This window comes from Neolamprologus multifasciatus, chromosome 12, assembly GCF_963576455.1.
Source record: "Neolamprologus multifasciatus chromosome 12, fNeoMul1.2, whole genome shotgun sequence".
Classification (NCBI taxonomy): Eukaryota; Metazoa; Chordata; class Actinopteri; order Cichliformes; family Cichlidae; genus Neolamprologus; species Neolamprologus multifasciatus.
The window spans coordinates 14,620,924-14,642,535 of NC_140450.1; the positions used below are offsets into that span (position 1 = coordinate 14,620,924).

Here is a 21,612-nt window from a genome sequence, read left to right on the forward strand (position 1 = left end):
TTGGAAAAGTGGGCGGAGCTTGTGAGTTCCGTGAAGTCCTTTGTGTTGTCAAAGTAACCGGATGGGCGGGATCCTGGAGAGCTGCCAGCGCACGAGTGGCGCTATAAAAGGAACTGGAGGCGGAATTCCCGAATGTCGGCAAATCCTTTGTGAAGCTGTTCGGGAGCGCGAGGGTGGAGCCCCGGCGGCCGACGGCCTTTGAAGTTTCCTTCTTATTTGAGTTTAAAGGCGGGGACTTAATCCAGGGGCGGCCTCGCAGTTTCCCACAGGGGTAAAAGGGGGCAAGAAAACTGACTTTTTTTTCCTTTGGAGCCTCAGCTACCACCCCGGGCTCCAGCTTCTTCAATAACAACTTGATCGTTGTTTTTGCGGCTTTTTAGTCCAAAAGTGGTTTCAGCTGTCAGGCCGCAGAGGGTAAGAACATATGAAGCTGGACATGCCTGTCCTCTGTAGTCACATCAGCTCTTATATGGTGCAGCCAATTGACAAGTAATCATACGCACTCATGAAAGACAAGCTTTTTGCCTATATTATTTATTTTAAGGGGCGACTCTATTGATTTTTTACTTGGAGATCAGTATAATTGTTGCTTGGATACATAAAGTCTGAGAAAATAAGTCCAAAAGTTTGGCTGAGGTAACTTAAGATACTACCAGGTATACGGGTCATTGATGCTATCAAGGTGTTTTTTTAGAGTTATAGTTCGAAGTAGAAGTTTTATCCTGGGCACTGATGTAGTGGTAATTTGGGGCTTTTAACAATTTCTTTGAACTTTTCTTTTTTCCAGGGTGGAATGATTGCACTGCATGAATCTTTGAAGACTTCAAAACGACAAAAATTGTTTGCTCAAGTTTCAGTTTGTTTTGGGTTTTCTCTAATCCACACAGGGTCAAAGTAAACATACAGGTTCAAATATATTCATACACTCACATCAATATTTTAATAAGTGGTTCTGAAGGTTCTACAGTGTCTTTTAACTTGACGATTCCAAGCCCTATTGACTTCTCATTAGTGATCATGATTGTCTACAACTGGTAGTTTCTGCATCAAAAGGATTTGTTTGCCACAGCATTACTCAAAACTATAGGAAAGTCCAAGGTCCTCAGTGAAGATCTAATTTAAACAAGTTGGGAAGGTCTCATAGGGGAATTAAACAACTGCAGCTGATCCAATGATGATCCAGGATCATCAATTCCAACAACTGTACATAAGCACAAATTATTCAGACATGTCAACACTTTGTCAAGGACTGGAAAGACCCAAACCGCCACCCTCAGATGGCAGGAAATTTGTTAGGATGTTCAGAAACAACCCAGGAACCATCTGAGGCTCAAACCTGCCATGAACTGGAAACTGCTGGAATACCAGCATCACTGCCCAAAGTGAAGCCAGTTTTACATCACTATGGACCACCAATGCACTGACAAAGAAAGAACTCCCTGTTCCAAAATCTATAGACTGAAATTTGCAGCTGCCTACATGAAAAAGCAAGATACCTTCTGAAGAAAAGTTTGATGGTCAGAATAAACAAAGATTGAGCAATTAGGCCACGATTACAAAAGGTAAGTTTGGCAGAGTAAAGGTGAAGCTTTCAAACCTATTCACTCTCCCAAGCATGGTGGTGGTAGCATCATGTTCTGGGGATGCTGAAGGTGACACTAGTACATTGGCCAAAGTGGAGTAGAGTAATTAAGGAGTGCTACTTCCAAATTCTTGAAATTCACCTCAAATCAACAACTGGACAGTTAAAACTTGCATAGAATTGGGTGTTCCAACAGGACAATGATCCCAAACAAATCAAAACTGGTTTTGGAGTAGATAAATCAAACTCTGGAATGGCCTCTACAAATTCTTCCAAGAAGAGTTGTCAGATATCCATAAAGAATTATACCAGAAGCTTGTTAACAGCTACCAGAAACATCTGTGGAAGGTGTTGAGGGGCATTTCACAAAATGTTAATGGCATTAATCCATTAAGGGGTTTGGCTCTGTGTGGATTAGTAACAATTCGAAATAATTTCAAACTTATGGACTCAGTTCTTGTTTTTTATTCCACCCTGGGAAAAAAGTACAGTCCAAAGAAGTCATTGAAAGCCTCACATTACCAAGACAGCACCGGCCACAACTGTAGTTCTAGATAGCTATAGGTATAACTTTTAGGCTTTTGTGTTTTTTTTTTAAAGTTCTCATAGCCATCACGTTTTCTTCTTATTACTCTTTCCTGTATTTCAGTCTATCATTCTGCCAAAAAAAAAAAAAAAAAAAAAAAAGGAAAAGAAATGCTAGAAAATTCTCATAGGAGAGCCAGACCTAGTGTGTTTCTTTCTTGAAACACTTATGACACATGGATTAGTGGAGCCAGTTAACCACAAACTGTGGTACACTCATTTTTACTGGCCCCCACCCTGTCTGTTGATAATGCTAGTTCCATGTCTGTGTGTCATGAATGGGGCCCCCCAATTTTATAGGGGTTGAATACTCATCAGGGGTTAGGGTGTGGCTGCTGTTGCCCCCTGATTTTTCCTGTATGATGAGCCACTACAGAAGTTAATTGTTATAAGCAAGTAACAAAGAAAAGCTGCCAGGTTGGGGTATGTTTTTCTAAATTGTCTATAAAAGTTGGCTCAAAACTACACTGGTATACCAGAATGTGTGTTTGCAATGTGTCTGCCTGCCGCATGTGTTCCCAGCTGCCCCTCTCATTGCTCTGTGAGTAAGTCTAAAAGGCTGGCCTTTGAACTGCTCTGAAAGTGATCCATGCCGTATGGACGGAGCAGATGTGGCCTAACCTGATTTGGTTTCAATACTTCCCCACAGGAAGTTCACAAAGCCAGCAGGTCCTCCTTTGTTATGTTAGTCATCTTTCTCAGAGGGCCAATGAAGCCTTTTTATTTTATTTTATTTTATTTTAACACAGTTATCATTTGCTTTATTCTCCAGATAGAACAGCTCCACACACAATCAGACATTTCAGCTTATATATGTATATATGTATATATATATGTTTATAAATTGTTCTACATGTCTTTATTGCATAGTCTACTGCGTTTCCGTGTTTCTTTTGAGCAATTTGATACTGATGGACATAACAGGCAACCTCCAACTAGAGTATATTTAAAGTAATCTAAACTAAATGTTCCTTAATTTTCTTGAGAGCAACTGGCAAATAAATGTATTAAATATATTTAGATTTTAGAGTCATTCCTATAGCTTGATGGTACAGAGGACTACATATCCCAATAACCAAGGAATCTCGTCATGTCCAACCACAAGCGAGAACTCATGGTGCATTCAAATAATACTGATTAAGTGTAATTTCGAAAACTTCTAGCGGGGAAACAGAAAAAAAATACAAATTTCAGACAATTTCATACCCTTTTAAGTAAAGATAAAAAAAAAACATATTAAGCTGGAATTACAATTACGTTCCGAATTATATTTGAACGATTTGGCTTGTTCTACATAAGTTATACCGGTGCATTTTTGGTATTGACGGTCTGCAAATGCAGCACAGAAGGGTATTTATCTTATCTATATTTAGATATTTATTTATATTTGGCATCTAATATTAGTGAAGTGTTACACATTTAGAATAATTCACGAAGACAAACAAAAACCCATGTTGTTTTTCTTGTTTTTACATTTTGCCGATATCACCTGAATGCCTCATTGCCACACCAGTTTCACTTCCCGGAACAAGGAGGAGCTGGGTAGTTTATCGCGGATACAAACACAAATCTCCGTTCATTTTGGTAAGTTGGTGTATTTTATGCCACTCTGAGTTTCATCAGGACTGACTGTTTTGAAAACATAAATTAGGCGGTTTGTTGCGTTCACTTAGACGGTCGTTCTACTGTTTAACCGAGAGTAAGTGCTCTTGTATCGAAAAGTCAGGCCTTAATGCACGGGTGGGCTAGCTAGCGGCAGTAGAAATGAAACTAAATGTTTCATCCGCGTCTAAGAAATGCATATCTGTTCCTATATGCATACACATTAAAATCGCTCGCATAACTTGATGTCTTAAGGTTGTAGCTAGAGACTGTGGTTAGTTGGTTAGCTAGTTAGTTAGTCGTTGGTCATTAGCTGCTTGTGTGCCGCTGGTCGGAGCGCTTCACAAATGACTCCTGTTGAATGGCGCCCTAAATCCTTGTCACTGTCGTAGGGACTATACACGAAAACTGTGGGAACTGAAGTCTTTGGGGATAACTTCAGTTATCTAACAGATCATCTAAGTCCATTTGACGTTTGTAACTGTAATCAAACATAAAAAAAGTCTTCGCTATACTTCCTTGCTCTGAATGATCCTTTGGGGCTAACTACAGCCCAGCTGGTCCGTGTGCAGTGAAAGAAGTGCGCCTCTGTTGTCTTGTTTGATAAAGTCCGTCTGCTGTCCTCTTATTCGTGGCATTTTGACAAAGTTAGTGACTGTGTTTGGGTAAAAGGACCGCAGTTAAACTAATAGTAATGTTGTCATTGCACATGTACAACGAAATCGGGTGCAGTGCAAAGGTCTGAAGGTCTAGAACTTGCATTTGTCTCACCAGCATTGGATCTCTTTATTTCTGTTTAAATGTCTTTACTTAACTCATTAATGTCTTGCTGTTGTATCCGATAAGACTTATCACTCCCTGCAAATATGTGTGGTGTGTACACATCCTCTGGGAGCCTGCAGGTGGATGCTGGGAGGTTGTGTTTGGTATATGACAGGAGAGTGAGACATGTTTTTGTGTTATAATGCAGTTGCTGCTTGAACACCTTCCAGGTTTCTCTCCATTTATTCACTTCTAGATTTTTTTCTTGCTACAATTTTAAAAAGTACCTCACATTGTTAGGTGATATACACTGATCAGACATAACATTATGACCACCTAATATTGTGTTGAGCACCCTTTTGTTGCCAAAACAGTCCTGACCTGTTGAGACCCCTGTGCTGTGGTATCTGGCATTAAGATGTTAACAACAGATCTTTTAGGTCCCGTAAATTGCGAGGTGGGGCATGGATTGGACTTGTTTGTCCAGCCCATCCAACAGATGGTCGATTGGACTGAGATCTGGAGAATCCACAGACCAAGTCAACACCTCAAACTCGTTGGTGTGCTCCTCATTACATTTTTCAAGCAGCATTTTTGCTTTGTGGCACTGCACATTATCCTGCTGAAAGAGGCCACAGCTGTCAGAGAATAACATTACCATGAAATAGTGTGCATGTCTGCAACAATGCTTAGGTAGGTGCCAAAGTAACATCCACCCAATGTTTCCCAGCAGAACATTCCCGAACACTGGTTCACCACTGTTCCTTCCTTGGACCACTTTTGATAGATACTGACCAATGCAGACCAGGAACACCCCACAAGAGCTGCAGTTTTGGAGATGAACTGACCCGGTCGTCTAGCTGTCACAGTTTGGCCCTTGGAAAAAGAACTCGCTCAAATCCTAACACTCGCCCATTTTTCCTGCTACTAACACATCGACCATGAGGAGACGATGTTCATTTATTCCCTAATATATCCCGACCAACAACAGGTGCCATGATGAAGATGTAATCAGTTTTATTCACTTTACCTGCTAGTGGTCATAATGGTATCCCTGATCAGTGTATTTAGTAGTTAATACAACAATTGGTTAATCTTACCTTTCAGAAAAATGAAATGATATCTGTGTTGATTTGAGAGTTGATTGTAATGCTGCCAAGTTGCTTTTTGGGGAACCAACAGTTTACAAACCAAAGATATATGATGATATAAAAGAGCAACTAAGACTATAACCTATAAACAATTTTATATTTAACTTTCCTTTAAGTGCATTCTGAAAGTTGTCCATAAAGCATACTCCCCCTTTTGTAATATTTGAATATACACATATGTTTTGAGTATGACATATCGCAGATATTCACAGCTTTCTCTCGTGGCCATCTTTCTCAGGTCTGAGCCTCATCGTTCCTGAACAGGATGATCGACGTGCAAGCATGGGCAGAGTATGTGGTGGAGTGGGCTGCCAAAGACCCCTATGGTTTTCTCACAACTATCATACTGGCTCTCACCCCTCTCTTCATTGCCAGCGCTCTGCTGTCCTGGAAGCTGGCCAAGATGATCGAGGCACGTGACCGCGAACAGAAGAAGAAGCAGAAACGTCAGGAAAACATAGCCAAGGCCAAGAGGACCAAGAAAGACTGAGCCGGCAAGGGCTAGGATAGGGGCATTGCAAAGGACGAGCAAACCATCACGCTCGCAGGCCTCCTTTTCTAAACAATGACATGGTGCCCTTCCTTCTCCCAGCCCTACTATCAGCACAGGGCCACTATGCCTCATGTCCAGGGTAGGAGGAGGGACGCTGGCCCCACAGACTTAACAGTGCTGATGGACAGTACTGCCCTGAGGAAGCTTGTCCCAGTGGGACTTTGGTAAGCAACAGCACAGTAGTCATCTGTATAACGTTTTTATACAGTGACCTGCTGTTGCAACACCTTGCATTCCATTGTTGACATCCCCGTTTTGCTGAAATGATGACATAATGAGAATAATGGAACTTTTTAAGCTTGATAACTTGCGAGCTATCCAAATGATTACTTTATGATCAATAAAATTTTCATGGTTGGTAAGAAAGCTTCCTTTTTTTTGGATTTAATATTGTGCTGTGTACTTATTTACCCATAAACACTGAATCAGAGGGCTGGTAATAAAATACACTACCACAAATTCAAAAAAGTAGGCTCGCAGTGTTCAGTAAGGTGACAGCAAGTGCATTTAAGGGTAATACTCCTGTATGTGCAAGGTCTTATTGTTGATTATGGAGTTCTAAAATATAAAAGCATCAAACAAATCAGCATGATCTGCGGTACAGGAAGGTGAAAAGTAATATTTAACAGGTGTGCCTTTATTAAATATCAATTTAAAAATAGTAAACCAGGATTACATATTAAACAACTCGTGTTTCATGTACTGTATGCTTTTAATTTGGATGCAGACCTTTGCTCATTTTATTAGACATTTTTTATTTTTGTTTATAAGTAGAAAGTGAACCTTTGCTTTGATTCAGTGTTGTAAAATAAAACATTCAGAAGTCCACAGGGGTTGGTATTTTTATGGGTGGCGACTGGCTTTGAGTACTCGTGAGCCTATAAAGAGGCAGTCAAAGCAGTTTAGTGTAACTCTTTTCTGTTTCTTAGTTTTACTTCCCTGCGTTCAGAGAACTGATGTCTCATGACTGCGTTTAGAATGACAGACATGAGAAGGAAGACTTTTAAGCTAACATTAGACCTTACTGCTCTTTTAACTAGTACAGTACAGTGCAAAAATCTCGTCTTCCCCTCTCTTTCTCCCCAATTTCCTGTCCATCTCTACTTAGTATCCAATAAAAAGAGCAAAAATATATCTCTGACCATTTCAGAGGATTTTTAAAAATTTGGTAAGCCACTAACCACTAACTTTACAATGAATCATCCAAGCATTAAAAGACTCCTATAACTTTAGGGATGAACCACTGTTGTGTCTACACATAACAAAGAAAAAAAAACAATTTCAAATTGTACCTCTAGGCACTTTATTACTAGCAGCCTGTCACAAAAATAAATAATTACCATTTCTGTAGTAGAATCTATGAAAACTGCCAAAGACAACACAGTCTGGAGAGGTGTAAAATAGTATTTTTGCAACAACAGGGTGACAAATAGGAATAGTTTGGCATGCTGAGCAGTTTGCCCTTAAAGAATCTGGACAAAAGAAGAAGTGACAGCCTTAAACAAAACTATCTATCGAAGATGAATGGTATCTGAAAGTTATGTCCTTAAGAAATGGGGGGGAAATGCAGCAAAGATCTGACACAGATGCTAAAGTCTCATCATAAATGGTCTCAGTGGAAGGGTGGCTGTGAGGAATCTATGCTTAAAGAGAAACAGGAAGAAAAGGCTGAGTTATTCTACAAGAACTAGACTGAAAATTCAGTGATGAATGCAAATTTGACATTTTTGGGTTAAATCGTCATGAGCATTGTACAGAGGAGGTCAGGAGAGAGATACAACAGTGAACATCTACAGCCATGCAAAACACAGCACAGGCTCTGACATGGTTTGGAGCTGCGTTTCAACCAGTGATGTTGGAGATCTTGATAAAACCGATGGAATTACAAACATCAGATTATGATCCTCCATGCAATACTGTTGTTCAGCATGAAAATCATCCCAAATGCATTTCAAATGCAGTAAAAATATACGTGGATAGAAAAAACACACAATGGAACACTATCAGTCATGGATTGGTCTCCCCAGAGCCCGAACCTCAATATTACTGAAGCAGGGTGGGATCATCGGGACAGAAAACAGAACAAAAAGCAGCCAACATCCAAAGAAGAGCTTTAAATGTCCTTCAAGAAGTATTCCTGTAGAAATTACAAGGAAAACCTGCCTAAAAGAGTTCAGGCTGTTCTGAAGAATAAAGGCAGGGATACCAAGTATCGACTTTTTTGCCTAGTTTACTGTATTTTTATAGCTTTGCACATTTCAGATAAATTGCTGCATCTATTTCCCAGTTTCCTAGCAAAATAAAGAAATCAAGAGTAGCTCAAGACTTTACACAGAACCGTGTCTGCCCAACATATACTGTCAACATAAGTGAGAGAAGAATGTCTTTAAATCCATAAACTGCAACATTATTATTATTATTATTATTATTTGTGATCTTCAAATCAATATTCTGTAACAAAGAGACAACAGTTCATTTAATGTAACCACATTTAATAATTATACTTATTTCACTTTCCCTGAAAGATGTTTGTAGTTGTACTCAGTGCAATTTATTCATTTTGTTTAGTTTTTTATCATTCAGTCTTTCACCAGCATGAACTTAGTTTAATTCAACTTCAAGATAAGTGATGGATACTCTCATGTGTATATATATAATACAGACATAAGCGGCAAGAAAAGAAGAACCCCTGTAATGCAGTCTGGTAACGCAAACACCCAAAATTTATGGGGACGTTGACGACATAATACTGGAAGGAATTTCCAGTATTAAATCTCAAGTAATTTTATTGTAGGGCCCCTTTTGTTGATTGGATTAGTCTTTCTTGGAAGTGGGCATCCAGGAGCCAGGCTGGAACGTGTTTGCAGTGCTGGTTGGTTCCTCGTTGAATTCTTGCTTGTCGAAGCTGGTGGCAGCTGCGTGGCCCTTGGCCACAGTCCTCGCTGGAGTCGCCACCAGACCCTCCTTGTACTCTTTAGCCAGCAGAGCCCGATCTTTCTCCTCCACCTCCTTAGCTTTTGTTTTTATCTGCTCCCTGCTGGACTCGTTCTTCAGCAGCTCCTATAAAATGCACAAACATACGTGGATACTCATGTGGGTTTCTGCAGCCATCGTCAAATTCTAAGACATTTTCAATACTGCACACAGTGCAGCTGAACACCATTTTAAATGTCACAGAATAATGGAAATCCCATGAGGATATTTTTGACTAATAATAATAATTCAAATAATACTTGTATCAGTGGTTTCTAGATATAGACTATAACAATAATAATTAGAAGCAATAATTCCCCTGACCAGGACTCAGATAAATGTCATAAGCTTATTCATTTATTATATAATAATTTACCCTATTATGCTTTTAGAGAGGCTGAGGCTCCAGGTTTTGTATATGGATAAGCAGTCTGAAGTCTGGGGGTCAAGCTCAGACTTCAGACTGCACTTATGTCTCCGTTTCTTACAGTTTTTTTTAAAATTCTCGGCTCTCTATGATGTCAGCGAGAGCAGGTATCCTGGATGCAGTGAGTTTAGGCAAACAGCTCTGTCTTTAAGCCCAGAAGCCCCAAACACTTTTAACGTTTACTTGTTTGCAAGCACTAACCAATCAGAAGAAAGCTGGCTTTAACAAAGGAAATAGATTAACTTCAGTCAACATTTTCAGGACTAGCTGACTAGCAGTGTTTTCTGCAGGTTTCAGCTCACTGAAACTCAACAGAGAAAGAGAAGATTAAAAATAGACCACTTCTGCTTTGTGAATGTATAACACTGCACTCTTTGGAACCTCTTAACAATAAGTTACAATGAGCTCCTGAAATCACGAGGGCACGCAACATCTCTGACACTCTATCCATTTGCATCACCCACCCAGCTGGACATTATCTGATTGTGGTGTTGGAAATCTTGAGCTGGCAGTTTCGTGAAGATAGGAAAATCTGAGTATGTCCTACTTGCTGGAAACTCCAAACTCTCCTGCAAAACTCAAGCGGTGATAATTTCCACTCCTTAATCGACTATCTCTGTTTCGTCTTAGAGCATCAGCTGCTCACCAGTCAAAGTTAAAGGAGAAATTAAGCTGCACTGGGAAGCTTCCAGGAACAAATGTGTGCACGTGTCCAGTATGAAGTAGGGCATTCACCAGAAGAATAACAAACGTGTTCAGTTAACCTGGATTGGTCCAATAAAACCTGGTTAAAAAATGTAGTACTTGGAACACATCGGTAAGCTAACATGACAGGAGACATTCGCAATATAAACCACTCCATGGAAACAGTTATAAACTGGTCACAGTCCACTGGTGGAATAGTTACCCACTTGAGCCGCTGTTAGTGTCCAGTGATGTTAGCCTCGCCCTAGCTCAAGGAGCCAGAAAGGAAGGGAGGAATGGGCATAATGCTGTTGTGTGCTGGCTGAAATGAAGGACTGGAAAAGAGAGGGGAGAGCTGTGGCCAAAAAGCCCTGCTTTGGGGAGGGAGACAAACATACTGAGCTGCTTTTCCAGCCTGTTAATGACAGGATTTAATCCAATCAATTTATGTCGGCTTGGACCGGGAAAAGAGGGAGCGTGACAAGGGGTAGGGTAATGTGCTGGGAGTGAAGCCTTGGCCACATCAACACTGTCCAGCTGTCGATGGCAGCTATTGGGCAGACGCGAGGCAGAAAATTGGAAGAGAATGTTCTGGCAGTAGAGGCAGGGGATGGCATTGGCTACTGGCAGGCAGAGTGGACAGAGAGATAGAAAGAGTGCCTGGGTATTGGCCTTCCAAGGGATTTCCTATAGACCTACATTTCACAGGCCAAATAATTTCCAGCATTCTCACATTTAAAGAGCAATAAACCCAGTGAGAGGTACACAAGGGGGAAAAACTGCACTCCTTCACCATTCCCATCTCATAGGCTGCCAGAAATAAAACACAAAAAAGGCGAGATGCAGGCTTCTGCTGGAAAAAAAGGAGAAAGAAAGTAAACTAGGACATGGTGTCAGTGAGCCCCTTGTTCAGAGGCTGATTTTGCTCTCAGCCTCACCATCAATGCACTTCAGCTGCTGTTTATTTTAACACCTGTCCCCCAAAGTTCTGGGATTCAGTTCGAGACTGTAAGATAAAACAAATCAAAGCCTTTCTCCCTCCCATCTTTGCTTCTTCCCTCCCTTGTAACCAGTCCCCCAGAGTCCAACCATCAGCACAGTGGGGAGGCTGGGTGGAGACGTACCTCGATGGAGGGGGGCTCCTTCCGTCTGCCTCGGATCCAAGCTGGAGGAGAAGCAGGAGGAGGAGAGAGCAGAAATAAGACGAGTGAGAACACCCACACAAACATATGCTGCACAAACACAACCTGCAGTCATATTTAAAAGCTGCAACTATAGCATCACAGAGTTTCAGGGGCACTTCAGTAGCTCAGCGTAACTACTGGGTAACCAAACTAGCTCGGGGACTGTATGCGGGGTTTTTTTTTTTGGTTTGTTTTGTTTCATTTTACTTAGCACACTATAGGGAAAACATCCAGAGTTATACACATGGCAAACTCAAAACGCTAATACTGCTTTAGTGTAGGCAGAACAGGGCCATCGGGCTCTGCATCTCAGAGGGGAAAGAGGGGATCTGCTCTGATCTTTGAATTTGAAAGTACACACTCTGTCATTCTTCATCAATACCTCTGTCCTTCTTCTTCCTCCCGAGCAGAACTGTGTCTGTCTGTCCCCCCCACACACTTCTTCTTTTTAAGAAGCTCTATTTTGGCTGAGCTGGCTGCACAGCACAGAAGGGTAAAGGGAGCCAGCAAGAAAGAGCGAGAGAGATTTTGTAACTCTTCCTCCAGCTAGCACGGGGATTCTGGGCCTCTTTTATCCTTTTCTTATTTGCATCCTGATGAAAATGCATGAGGGATGGGGCGAAGCAGGATGAGGGGTTTAAGGTGGATAAAGCCAGTCTGAGACAGAGGGAACAGTTTGTATCCAGTTGTAAGAAATTTGAAACACTATTTTATGGTACGGTTGTATAACACCAGCAGAAGGCATCTTTGATAAACTCATGAATACCCTTTTCACAACCCCGCCCCCAAACTCCATCTTGCAGTTTGGGGGAAAAGAAAAAAACAAATCAGTGGATTAGCTGAGGCCGCAAAAGATGCAACCATGAATATGTCATTCCAGTTTATTTATGCAGCACTTTTTTTTCTTTTAAATAAACTCTGCCGGATAAGTCTTTTGTAAACACTGCCATTTATCCGTGTTAGTGATAGTTAAAATATGTAACAGTGATGCTACTGCCCAGACTTACCGTCCCACTCCATCGGAATGCTGCCTTCCATATATTCATATTCTTTAGCATTGGCTGCTTCTACTATCCGCTTGGCACGGACAATCCTTCCTGGAAAAACAAAACAAAAGCAAAGGAAAAAAAAAGACAGCATGAGGAAACAAGAGTGAGATAGAGACGCCCAACAACGATGCATACAAAACGCGAAACAGGACAAACACAAAGCGCAGACACAATGCTCTCAGTCTCCTGCTCACGCAGACGCACAGATACAGACAGACACACAAATACGCAGAGGGATGACAGCGCCGTGACAGGCCATGGATGATTACCTCGCGGCCCTCGGGCCCTTCTCCTCAGATCTTGCTGAGTGGCTCTAAATCTGGGCTAAGCCTTTATGCAAATCAGCCTTCCTTTAAACCAACCAACCACAGCCCCCCTCACTGACAACCTCTTCCAATCACAGCTCTCCGGCTAACAATGCCCTCCAAAATCAACATCAAGCCGAGCGGGAGACAAAAGAGGTCAGATATGACAGAGAACAGGAGAGGCACGAGCTGCGTGGAATATTAAGTGCTCCTTTCCCTATCTGTATACAGCACAACGCTCGCTAGCAGCAAGGCCACCGCCAATTATTTTGGACAAATCTGCTGATTAGACAAGTTGGGCTGGCACACAATGACACGGAGATGGTGGCAGGAGCAACGGAGAGTGATATAGGCAGAATAAGAGAGAGAGAGAGAGAGCAAGAGAATTAAAAAAAAAAAAAAAAAGAAGACCCAGTTGTGTATGTCTTTGGGTGGTGCTACAGAGCGTCACACAGTGTTCACTAATAACAAGCGCTGTGTTTCCATAGTTTCTCCTCACAGGTAGCCGGGTGTCTATCCTATCGCTTCCATCCCTCTGAGAAATGATGAGGCAAAAGAAAGAGGAGGTGGAGAGAGGGAGAGTGATGATGCATGGCAAACATGGCTAGAAGGAGAGAAATGGATGGGCAAGGAAAAACAACACGCTCCAAAACACAGACAATCTGTCAGGAATCCATCACAGTTTCTCCGCAGCTGACTGGACATGGACAAATGGAGGCAACCACCTCCATGCACACTGCAGACTGATGGCCTTAATGTTTACTTCAGCCATAACAGATAGCTATGGCACTGGGATGGATAAATGATGACATCCTGGAAGAAAAAAAAAGAAGAAGAAGAAGAAGAAGAAGAAGAAGAAGAAAGTGTCGACTATGTGTTTGCTTCACTTGTGTCACTGAAATGTATTTGTCCCGCTCAAGTTCGTTTTGGGGAAGACAAAAGCATTTTTTATCCATGTTCCCTTCTGTAATTACTTCTTATGAGGATGATTCCTTTCCATACTTTATCCAGCCTATATAGTAATCAGGTCATCTAATTAGGCTACTATTGCGTTGGTTCTGCCTTGGTTCCCACTAGATTGTCACTATAGGGCCCCACAGGCTCCAGTTTTGCAGCTTTATTTTAGTGGCGTCCAGGTCTGACAAAACACTGCATACTTTCAACCCCCCAAAACTGCAAAATAGGCCGGGCAATGTGCAAAAAAACATTGTCACTTATTTACATTCATGCCTTAAAATGTCTTCTGAGAAATACTTTCCTCGAAACCCCCCCCCCCCCCCCCCCCCCCCACACACACACACACACGATAGCACAACAAAAACAACTGCCAGCAAGCAAAAATGCTGTGCTCTCCAGGCAATACTAACAAATGCATTTAACAGGTATGCTAATTATGAACAGATCATATCCATATTTGCATGGGGTGTGGGTGGCAGCAGACAAAAATGGTACAATTATATTACAGTCCCCACAAGCAATGTGCTTAGCTGCAGCTAATGCCTGGCTAATAAGCATAAAGAGAGGCACCCACTTTGTCTCTCTCTGTCTCCATCGCTCTTCACTGGGTTGCATCCTCCCCCTTTACTCTCCGTCACACTCCAACATGGCTGTCCTCTTGTCTTGTTGCTTTTTGCAGCATGACTAAACCCCTTCCACCACAGCCTTTATCCCCGCATTTAAATAACAAATACAGTATGTACCTATATTTATGAAACACGACCGATCCTCCCATCACATACGCGTTGGGTGGAGGTGTGTCAGTCTGATATGGTGAATCTCCCTCTGTAGGTAATCGCTGTTCTTGTACGGCTATGAAATGAAACGTGCACAAACACAGAGACATGGGCCATAGCCATACTGCCGTACTGCTTCTACAACAGCTGATATAAGAATATGCAGTATTAGAATTACAATTAGTGCATACAGCCTTACTTTTTAATTAATGTATCATAACCAAACTGCCAACAACAATAAAAATGACCATATTTACAAATCATCTCTTTTCATATCATTACATATATATACATATACATATATATATCTGTGTTTGTACCTAAAATATCTCAGTTATATATTGTTAGTGTGTGCTTTACTGGAGTCTACAGACTTTAGGATTCCTGACACATACAGTCATCAGACCAGGTGTAAGCCATCTTTCTGCTTCGCACTTCAGCCTTGCACACACCTACTCCCCCACCTTTAGAGAGAGCAAGAGAGCGGTGGGAGAGAGAAAGTGAGGTATGAAGGGTGTTGGGAGCTCTCCATCTCGGCGGGCCCCCTTGTGACAGGTCTGCCTTCTCATCACTCACTAGGGGAAACCTACTTACCAGTCAAATGCGCACACCCACGGACGCGCACGCATACACACAACTGGCTGGAGAGCAGGCAGATTAACCTGAGGGACAGGAGCGAGGACGCTGCCTCTTACCGTGAAGGACAAACGCAGTGCTGCGTTGGAGAAGGGGAGGGGCCACCGGCAACAGGAATGAAATCCCACTGCATAAATATTCATGAGCCATCTCACCTGTCTGAACGTGACTCATCTGTGAGCCTAGCTGTGGAACCTGTGGGGGAGGGATGGGAGAGGAAAAGGAAGGAAAGAAGGAAGGGAGGTGACAGAGGGGGGTTGCTGTGGCAGCCACACTTCAATCCTTCCCACTCGTTAAAATAAGACATGATGCGCTCCGAGGGCTGCTCTTTGAACCCCGAACACACCCCGCTAAACTCCATCACCTGCTTCAACACACACACACACACACACACACACACACACACGCGCACACACCCAACTTCACACATCAGCTCCCAGGTGAGTACCGCTGAGGGCGACCTGAGAGGTTTTTCACCTCCACAATGTCATTCCAGGCATCTTGCGCTGTCGCCTCCACTGCACACTTTTCTCCCGCACTCCGTTTTTCATTACAGACGCGGATGTCAAGGGAACGCACTTCGATTAGCAACATCCGGGTAATGAGAGTCCTTTAACGTAGACAGGATGCAGCTGAATGAGCTCTTTGCATCTGACCCCAGCTTTGTGGGTCTGAATTGTAATGCAGCTGCATTACAAAAACTGCAACAACATCTCAGCAGAAAGAGGCTTGTTTTTTTTGTTTTTTCTCCTTCCAGTCCTTGTGCTTGTGGGAGGCGAACCAGAGATTTTTAGGCCTGGTTCAGTGCAGGAAAAAAAAAGCCACCCTGAAGCAGCGAGCAGTATTTGAGCTTCGTTTATTCCTCTCCGTGCTGCTGGAGAGGAATGGGGGACCAGTACGTGCATCGTAATGGACAGCTTTATGAAGATGGAGTGATCCGATAAGCTTCAGGGATACAAGGGCAAGCAGGTAACAATATGGACAGCCCCCACAACTCCCTCACTCCAATTTCTTTCCCTGGGAAAAAAAAATGGAGGGGATGTGTGAGGCCTGTAACCATGGTTACCCATTAGCCCAGAGCCAAGTGATGCAGGATGCGGTTTAGAGGGAAAAGGCCAGTCGCTGTTTTGCATCAGTTCTGCTGGGAGGAGGAGCTTAGGTCTAAAGTAGGCTTCCTGCCGCTGCTTTCAGTTCCATTCAGCCCTCGTTCTGTTTGTCCCTGTTGCCGTCGATCCCGCTGAGGCTTGGAGCGCCTCACTGCAGGAACAGGGGAGAACAACTCATATCGAAGTAGTAGCGCTTTAAGAGGAATACTTGGATTTCCCCTGTGTTTTTACTTTTAACTAAAAGCTTAAGGCTAGTGGAGATACCGTGGCCCAATCTGCCCAAGACCACCCAAATTCAAGTTTCCTTCCTGCCCAGTGGTTATAAAAAAAGGAATGTAGTGAGCCAGGAAGTCAGCGTCCTTTGTGAGGCTGTGGAGCGGCATGGACCCCCTTGCTACCTCAGCGGCTCCTAAGAGGCCCATCTGTGTGATGTCCATACACCAAGCTGTCCACCCCTTTCTATTCACCCGCATCACTCCCACCCAGCCCTCTTCCTTTTCCCTCCATTGCACCTTGAGTCCCCCCACTGTTTCTCTGCGTTAACCTATCCCCACCTTCCCTCTCTCCCCCTCTATCTGCCCGCCTGTTCCACCCACTCATTTCACCCTCTTTCTGTCAGGATACCCTTCTTTCACTTTTACTCTCTCCATTCTCCCCACACTCTATAATTTCACCCCATATGTCAGCTTTCCCTTTGTTCTTTGTCACTCACTTTCCCGTTACCCACCTTCTTCTCCACCCTCCGCGAGTCTCCCTCGCCCTTATCTTTTCTCCCATACTCCTCGCCTTATTTCTCTCTGCCTGTCTGCTTTATTAAAATATTCTGAATTGAATGAGCAGTGGCAGGCTGCTCGTGCGCTGGCCTGTCTGTCAGCCTTCCTGGTTGAGTTTCTGACCGACAAAGACCCCCGAGGTGTCAAAACACCTCGCTGGCTATCTTACCGTGCAGAGCTGTGACCGTGCTGGATGTGAATCACATCTGGGTCATCTGGCAACATTTCTTTAAATCCGTTTTGCTGTCTTTCTTCTTCTGTTGGCAAGATGTCCGTTTGGAAGATGTGAAAACAATGCAACTGACATTCAGACTTAATGTATTACAGATACAGGCCTGCTGCAGATAGGCAGTGGTTAATGGACCTGCGAAATGCCACTTAAACCCCTAATATTGGATCGAGGCCCACTTGAAATGTTCCGCCATAGAAAATAAATGTTCCCATCTCTCATTTTCAGCCTCTATCCTTTCAAATGCCTTTTTAATGAAGTAGTTAAGCCACTCCATGATGTACAACCAGATACACATACAAATACACACTTGGCAGCCATTTTTAGAGACATTAAAATGCCTAGAAGGACCCTGCCAGTATACACCAAGATGAGCTAAAGCCTATAATGATTAAACAACCTTCATTTAAACCGCGAGCATTGCAAAGCTGCTGATCAATTAGCGTGATTTACTGTGGCGTCTCTGGATGTAGCTGCACCGTGGCAAACGCCGACTTGGTGTCCTACTCTAGGGTAGACCTTCCTTCATCACACCCTGGGGATGAGCCGTGGCAGAATAAACAGCCATTTGGACCCTCGTCGCTCTCCGCTGTGACTCTTTTCCGTGGAAATATGCGGCTTGAATCAACGCTCTGATGACACACAGCCATCTGTTGTTGTCTTAAGTGTGTTAGGGCATGAAGTGGAGAGAAAACACACAATGGCAGATCTTCTTCATCTTCCTTTTTTTTTTTTCAAATACAAAGCTGATAGTACACAAAGTGTGTAGCTGTCATTTCACTTAAAGACATCCACACACAATCAAATACGCGTTCGCCAGTGCAAAAAGCGCACACCTCCTCCCTCGGTCCCCAGAGTCGCCTATCCTGAAATAGCAGAACTGAGGCCTTTTCAGTTTTTCACTTCATAGAACAGAGCTGGGGAATCAAATAAATAATAGACAAAGAAAGAGGGATAGTGATAGGACGACAAGTCAATGCATCTTTTCTCTGCAACAGCGTGGCGCACCTCTGAATCTCTTCCATTCTCTATGCAGCGTAGAGGACCAATAGATTAAAACTGCATGGCACACACTGCGAAAATGAATAGCACTAAAAATACATCCTTTTCACTGAGACATGAAAGGAAACTGCCTTTCCCCTGTCCAGTATTGAGCAGCCATTGATTCCAAGACAAAGGCTACACCTCCTCAAAGAGGTAAGAAAAATAGCAATCATACAGGCAATTATTTTCAAATGTGCCTGCAGCGGCCGATAATGTCAGCGCGCCTCTCTTACTAAATAAAGGGAGGGAAGGCAGGCGTCAAAGCTGCAGGCCCACTGCCGAAGACAAATGAGCCCATCCACAGAATGCTTTGCTTTCATCTGGGCAGCATGACACGGAGCCCCATGCAGCGTGAGGAAGAGCCGGGCCCGGGGGAGAGATGCACACAGAAAGAAAGAATATAGATTCTCTATTTAGCTCTGTGGAGACAACACCGAAGCAAAGACCTTCTAAGACCAATGGCCAGATTGCCAGTAGCTCTCTAGTAGCGCTGCCACAGACAACAATCGCTGGGCCTCCACAGCCTATAGCGCATTTCTTTCTATGAAGCAGCAGCACACGGTAGGCCTTTATAGCCCGACCTTTTTTATAAAGACAGAGACTCTCGCTCTTTCTCTCTCAAGGCAAGTGCTTCAGACCCAGGCTCTTTCATTTTGATGAAGAGCAGCATCTGAGGAGAAGGGGTTAGAAAGCTCTCTGCTGGGTCTAGCCCTCCTCACTGCTGAAATACTCCACTGTTTTGAATAGAAATCTTCACTGGAAATACTTCAGAGGAGGAAAAATCCAGTGGCAGCGATAAAAGGGAGGGGCGAGGGAAGGAAGGGCTACGTGAACGCAAATAAGAAGGGCAACCTAAGAAGAAGTTGTTGAAATCAGATAGGACAGATGCGCACAAAAAAGACGCTGTTTCCTTTTTCTTCTCCGTCTTAGAAACCATTACCGTGCTACTATGTAAACCACCCCTGGCTGTCAGGATTGCTTATGTCCCAGATTTCTAAAGATAACAGACTGAGAGAGAGGTAGAAAATGGAACCAGGAAAGCATGGATAAAGGTAGAGGTGGATGGAAGGAGCACTAGGGGTGAACAAAATGAAGTGAAGAAAATGCCAGAGGATGACCGCCTCACCTGCATCGACTGCTACTCATGTGCTGCAGTGGAAAGCCCTGCGGTCCATGCCTAAAGAACCTAAAGCCCCTTCTTGGCCTATCAGTTTAAGATCAAAAAGAGCTTGCTTTAGCGAGACATATGGACTGAATAATGCATCTGCTTTAGTTCCACAAGGCTGGACAGGCTAAGTGCCAGAAATAAAAGGAAGCAAATGTGTCTGCCATATATTCCCTTTTGTTTATTATGAATGTATATATGAGACTGTATACGTGCCTGTCTGGCAGTCATGATGGTGTCTGCTAGGTACCAGTTTTCCTATAAGCTAACTAGCTTCTCTACTCCGTCAGTCATTGTGATGGGACAGTGAACACTTTTTCCTGTAGCGTGCCAAAAAATGGGCTGCTGTGATGTCTCATTTGAATAGTCTGACAGCCAGGGGTAGAGAAGCGGCCTTGTAATGAATTATAAATACAAGGTGGGTGCAGGTTTCCCCGCAAACTGCTGAGAAAAGGTGAAGCACAAAGTCAAGTTCAGTCGAAAAAGAAAGCAGGCTTGCAACCTGCCAGGTATTCGCTCCTCTTCAGCAAACCAAAAAAAAAAAAAAAAAAAAAAAAAAAAAAACGCAGACAAACAAGCAGTTTGGGTTTTTTTGTTTTGTTTTTACAGCACCTCTGTGTTTAATGACTATTCACCCGCTGCAAGTGAAAGAAAAACTTTATCTAGCCTGTAAAATGTGGGACCAAGAGAGGGAGACAAACACAAGCTTGTGTAGGAGAACAAATCCTGCTCACATGCAGTGATTCTGGAAAAATCCTTTGGAATCAATAAGCCAGATGTCTCTGATGTTTTCTAAGCAATATCAGTCCAAGGGAGACAAAGGTCCTGCTCTGTGACCTGCAAGGCATGTTGTTGCCCTTTTAAGTCAGTCAGAGAGGGTGTGAAGGACACCACTGGCATCCCACAGGCCTGACACAGTTCTACTGCTTGGCTTGAGCATTACATACCGTAGAACTGCCACGTCTCAGAAGGGATATATGACCTTATAAATCCTCACCACAGAGTTGAGTAACAATTTCATCTGCAACAGTGGAACAGCCAAAAACCTCACTGCACTGTCTGCCTCGTCTTCTTTTATGTCTTCTTTCGGCCGCTCCCTACAGGGGTCACCTCCGTTTCACTCTTTACCTAGTAATCTCCTCTGTCACACCACCCCTCACACGAGATCCCACTACACCATCTTGTAAACCTTCCCTTTCACGCTTGCTGCTATCCTTCTATCACAAATCAACCCTTGACAGGTGCCTGCACCCACTCCACCCTGCCTGCATTCCCTTCTTCACCTGTCTTGTCCACTGTCCATTGCTTTGCATGGTTGACCGCAGGTATTTAAACTAATCCAGGTATTTAAACCTCATCACAGAAAACTTCACTGCCAAAAAACCTTAAATGCAGTTACTGCAGCATAGACGCCTTCTTTTTCTTCTGCTTCTTTCGGCTGCTCTCTTTAGGGGTCATCACAGCGAATCATCTGCCTGCATCTCACCCAATCCGTAACTATCCTCCACTGTCAACACATCTTTGTGCAGGTCCTCCTTCACTATATGCATTAAATTTTCCATCCAATACGACAATGTTGTTATTAAGACTAATACGCCATCTAGTGGCAATCTTATGACATTACAAGGCTAACGTGCATATGAAAAACTTGTCAATACAGAGAAAGAAGACATGTCACATGCAGGGGCACTGAACTAGCATTAATAACTATTTAAAAGTGAAAGAAGCAGTAGTTAAACAGTAGTTAAAGCTGTAGATGCTAATGTTAGCACACATGTTAGTTTACCTGTCCATGTCTTCTGCTCTGGGATTAAGTAATATTTGTTCCCCAAATGATCGGTCCCGACGTGCTCGCGTACTACTCCAAAGCCACGCCGTAGGATTGTAGCAATCCTGCTCATCTTATAGGGCCAACCAAAGCCCCCGTGTGTGAATATGTATATATAAATATACTTTAATGCAGCTCTATCCGCTGTTTGTCCTCTCACGGTGATCGTTTATGCAAGGGTTCATGGGATGGGAACAGAATGAACAAACTAGTTTGTGATTGGGTGACGGTATCAGACCCA

The 21,612-nt window shown here is 43.2% G+C and overlaps 2 protein-coding genes across 3 annotated transcripts; one reads left to right on the forward strand and one right to left on the reverse strand.

Annotated features, from left to right (window-relative positions):
- Window positions 1–3,674: 3,674 nt before the first annotated feature.
- On the forward strand, window positions 3,675–6,601 carry smim15 (small integral membrane protein 15). 2 transcript variants are annotated; one of them, XM_085181355.1, is made up of 2 exons: window positions 3,675–3,751; window positions 5,921–6,601. In XM_085181355.1, the coding sequence occupies exon 2, from the start codon at window positions 5,948–5,950 to the stop codon at window positions 6,170–6,172; it is 225 nt and encodes a 74-aa protein (XP_085037481.1). In that variant the 5' UTR covers window positions 3,675–3,751; window positions 5,921–5,947; the 3' UTR covers window positions 6,173–6,601. The 2 variants fall into 2 exon arrangements, with proteins under 2 accessions (XP_085037481.1, XP_085037482.1); XM_085181356.1 differs by lacking the exon at window positions 3,675–3,751 and adding an exon at window positions 3,758–3,866.
- Window positions 6,602–8,447: 1,846 nt separating this feature from the next.
- ndufaf2 (NADH:ubiquinone oxidoreductase complex assembly factor 2) lies at window positions 8,448–21,558 on the reverse strand. Its single transcript, XM_085181354.1, has 4 exons — window positions 21,330–21,558; window positions 12,511–12,600; window positions 11,444–11,484; window positions 8,448–9,295 (listed from the first exon to the last, which is right to left on the reverse strand). Exons 1-4 carry the CDS (start codon window positions 21,442–21,444, stop codon window positions 9,050–9,052), a joined length of 492 nt encoding a protein of 163 aa, XP_085037480.1. The 5' UTR covers window positions 21,445–21,558; the 3' UTR covers window positions 8,448–9,049.
- Window positions 21,559–21,612: the final 54 nt, after the last annotated feature.

Bases quoted from the DNA above. Each gene is read 5' to 3' on its own strand.
- smim15 (XM_085181355.1), top strand. From the start codon at position 5,948: ATGATCGACGTGCAAGCATGGGCAGAGTATGTGGTGGAGTGGGCTGCC.
- ndufaf2 (XM_085181354.1), bottom strand. From the start codon at position 21,444: ATGAGCAGGATTGCTACAATCCTACGGCGTGGCTTTGGAGTAGTACGC. The intron at 12,601-21,329 runs GTAAACTAACAT...TTGTTTTTCCAG, and splicing joins AGAGCAGAAGACATGGACAG to GAAGGATTGTCCGTGCCAAG. The intron at 11,485-12,510 runs GTAAGTCTGGGC...CTTCTCCTCCAG, and splicing joins CATTCCGATGGAGTGGGACG to CTTGGATCCGAGGCAGACGG.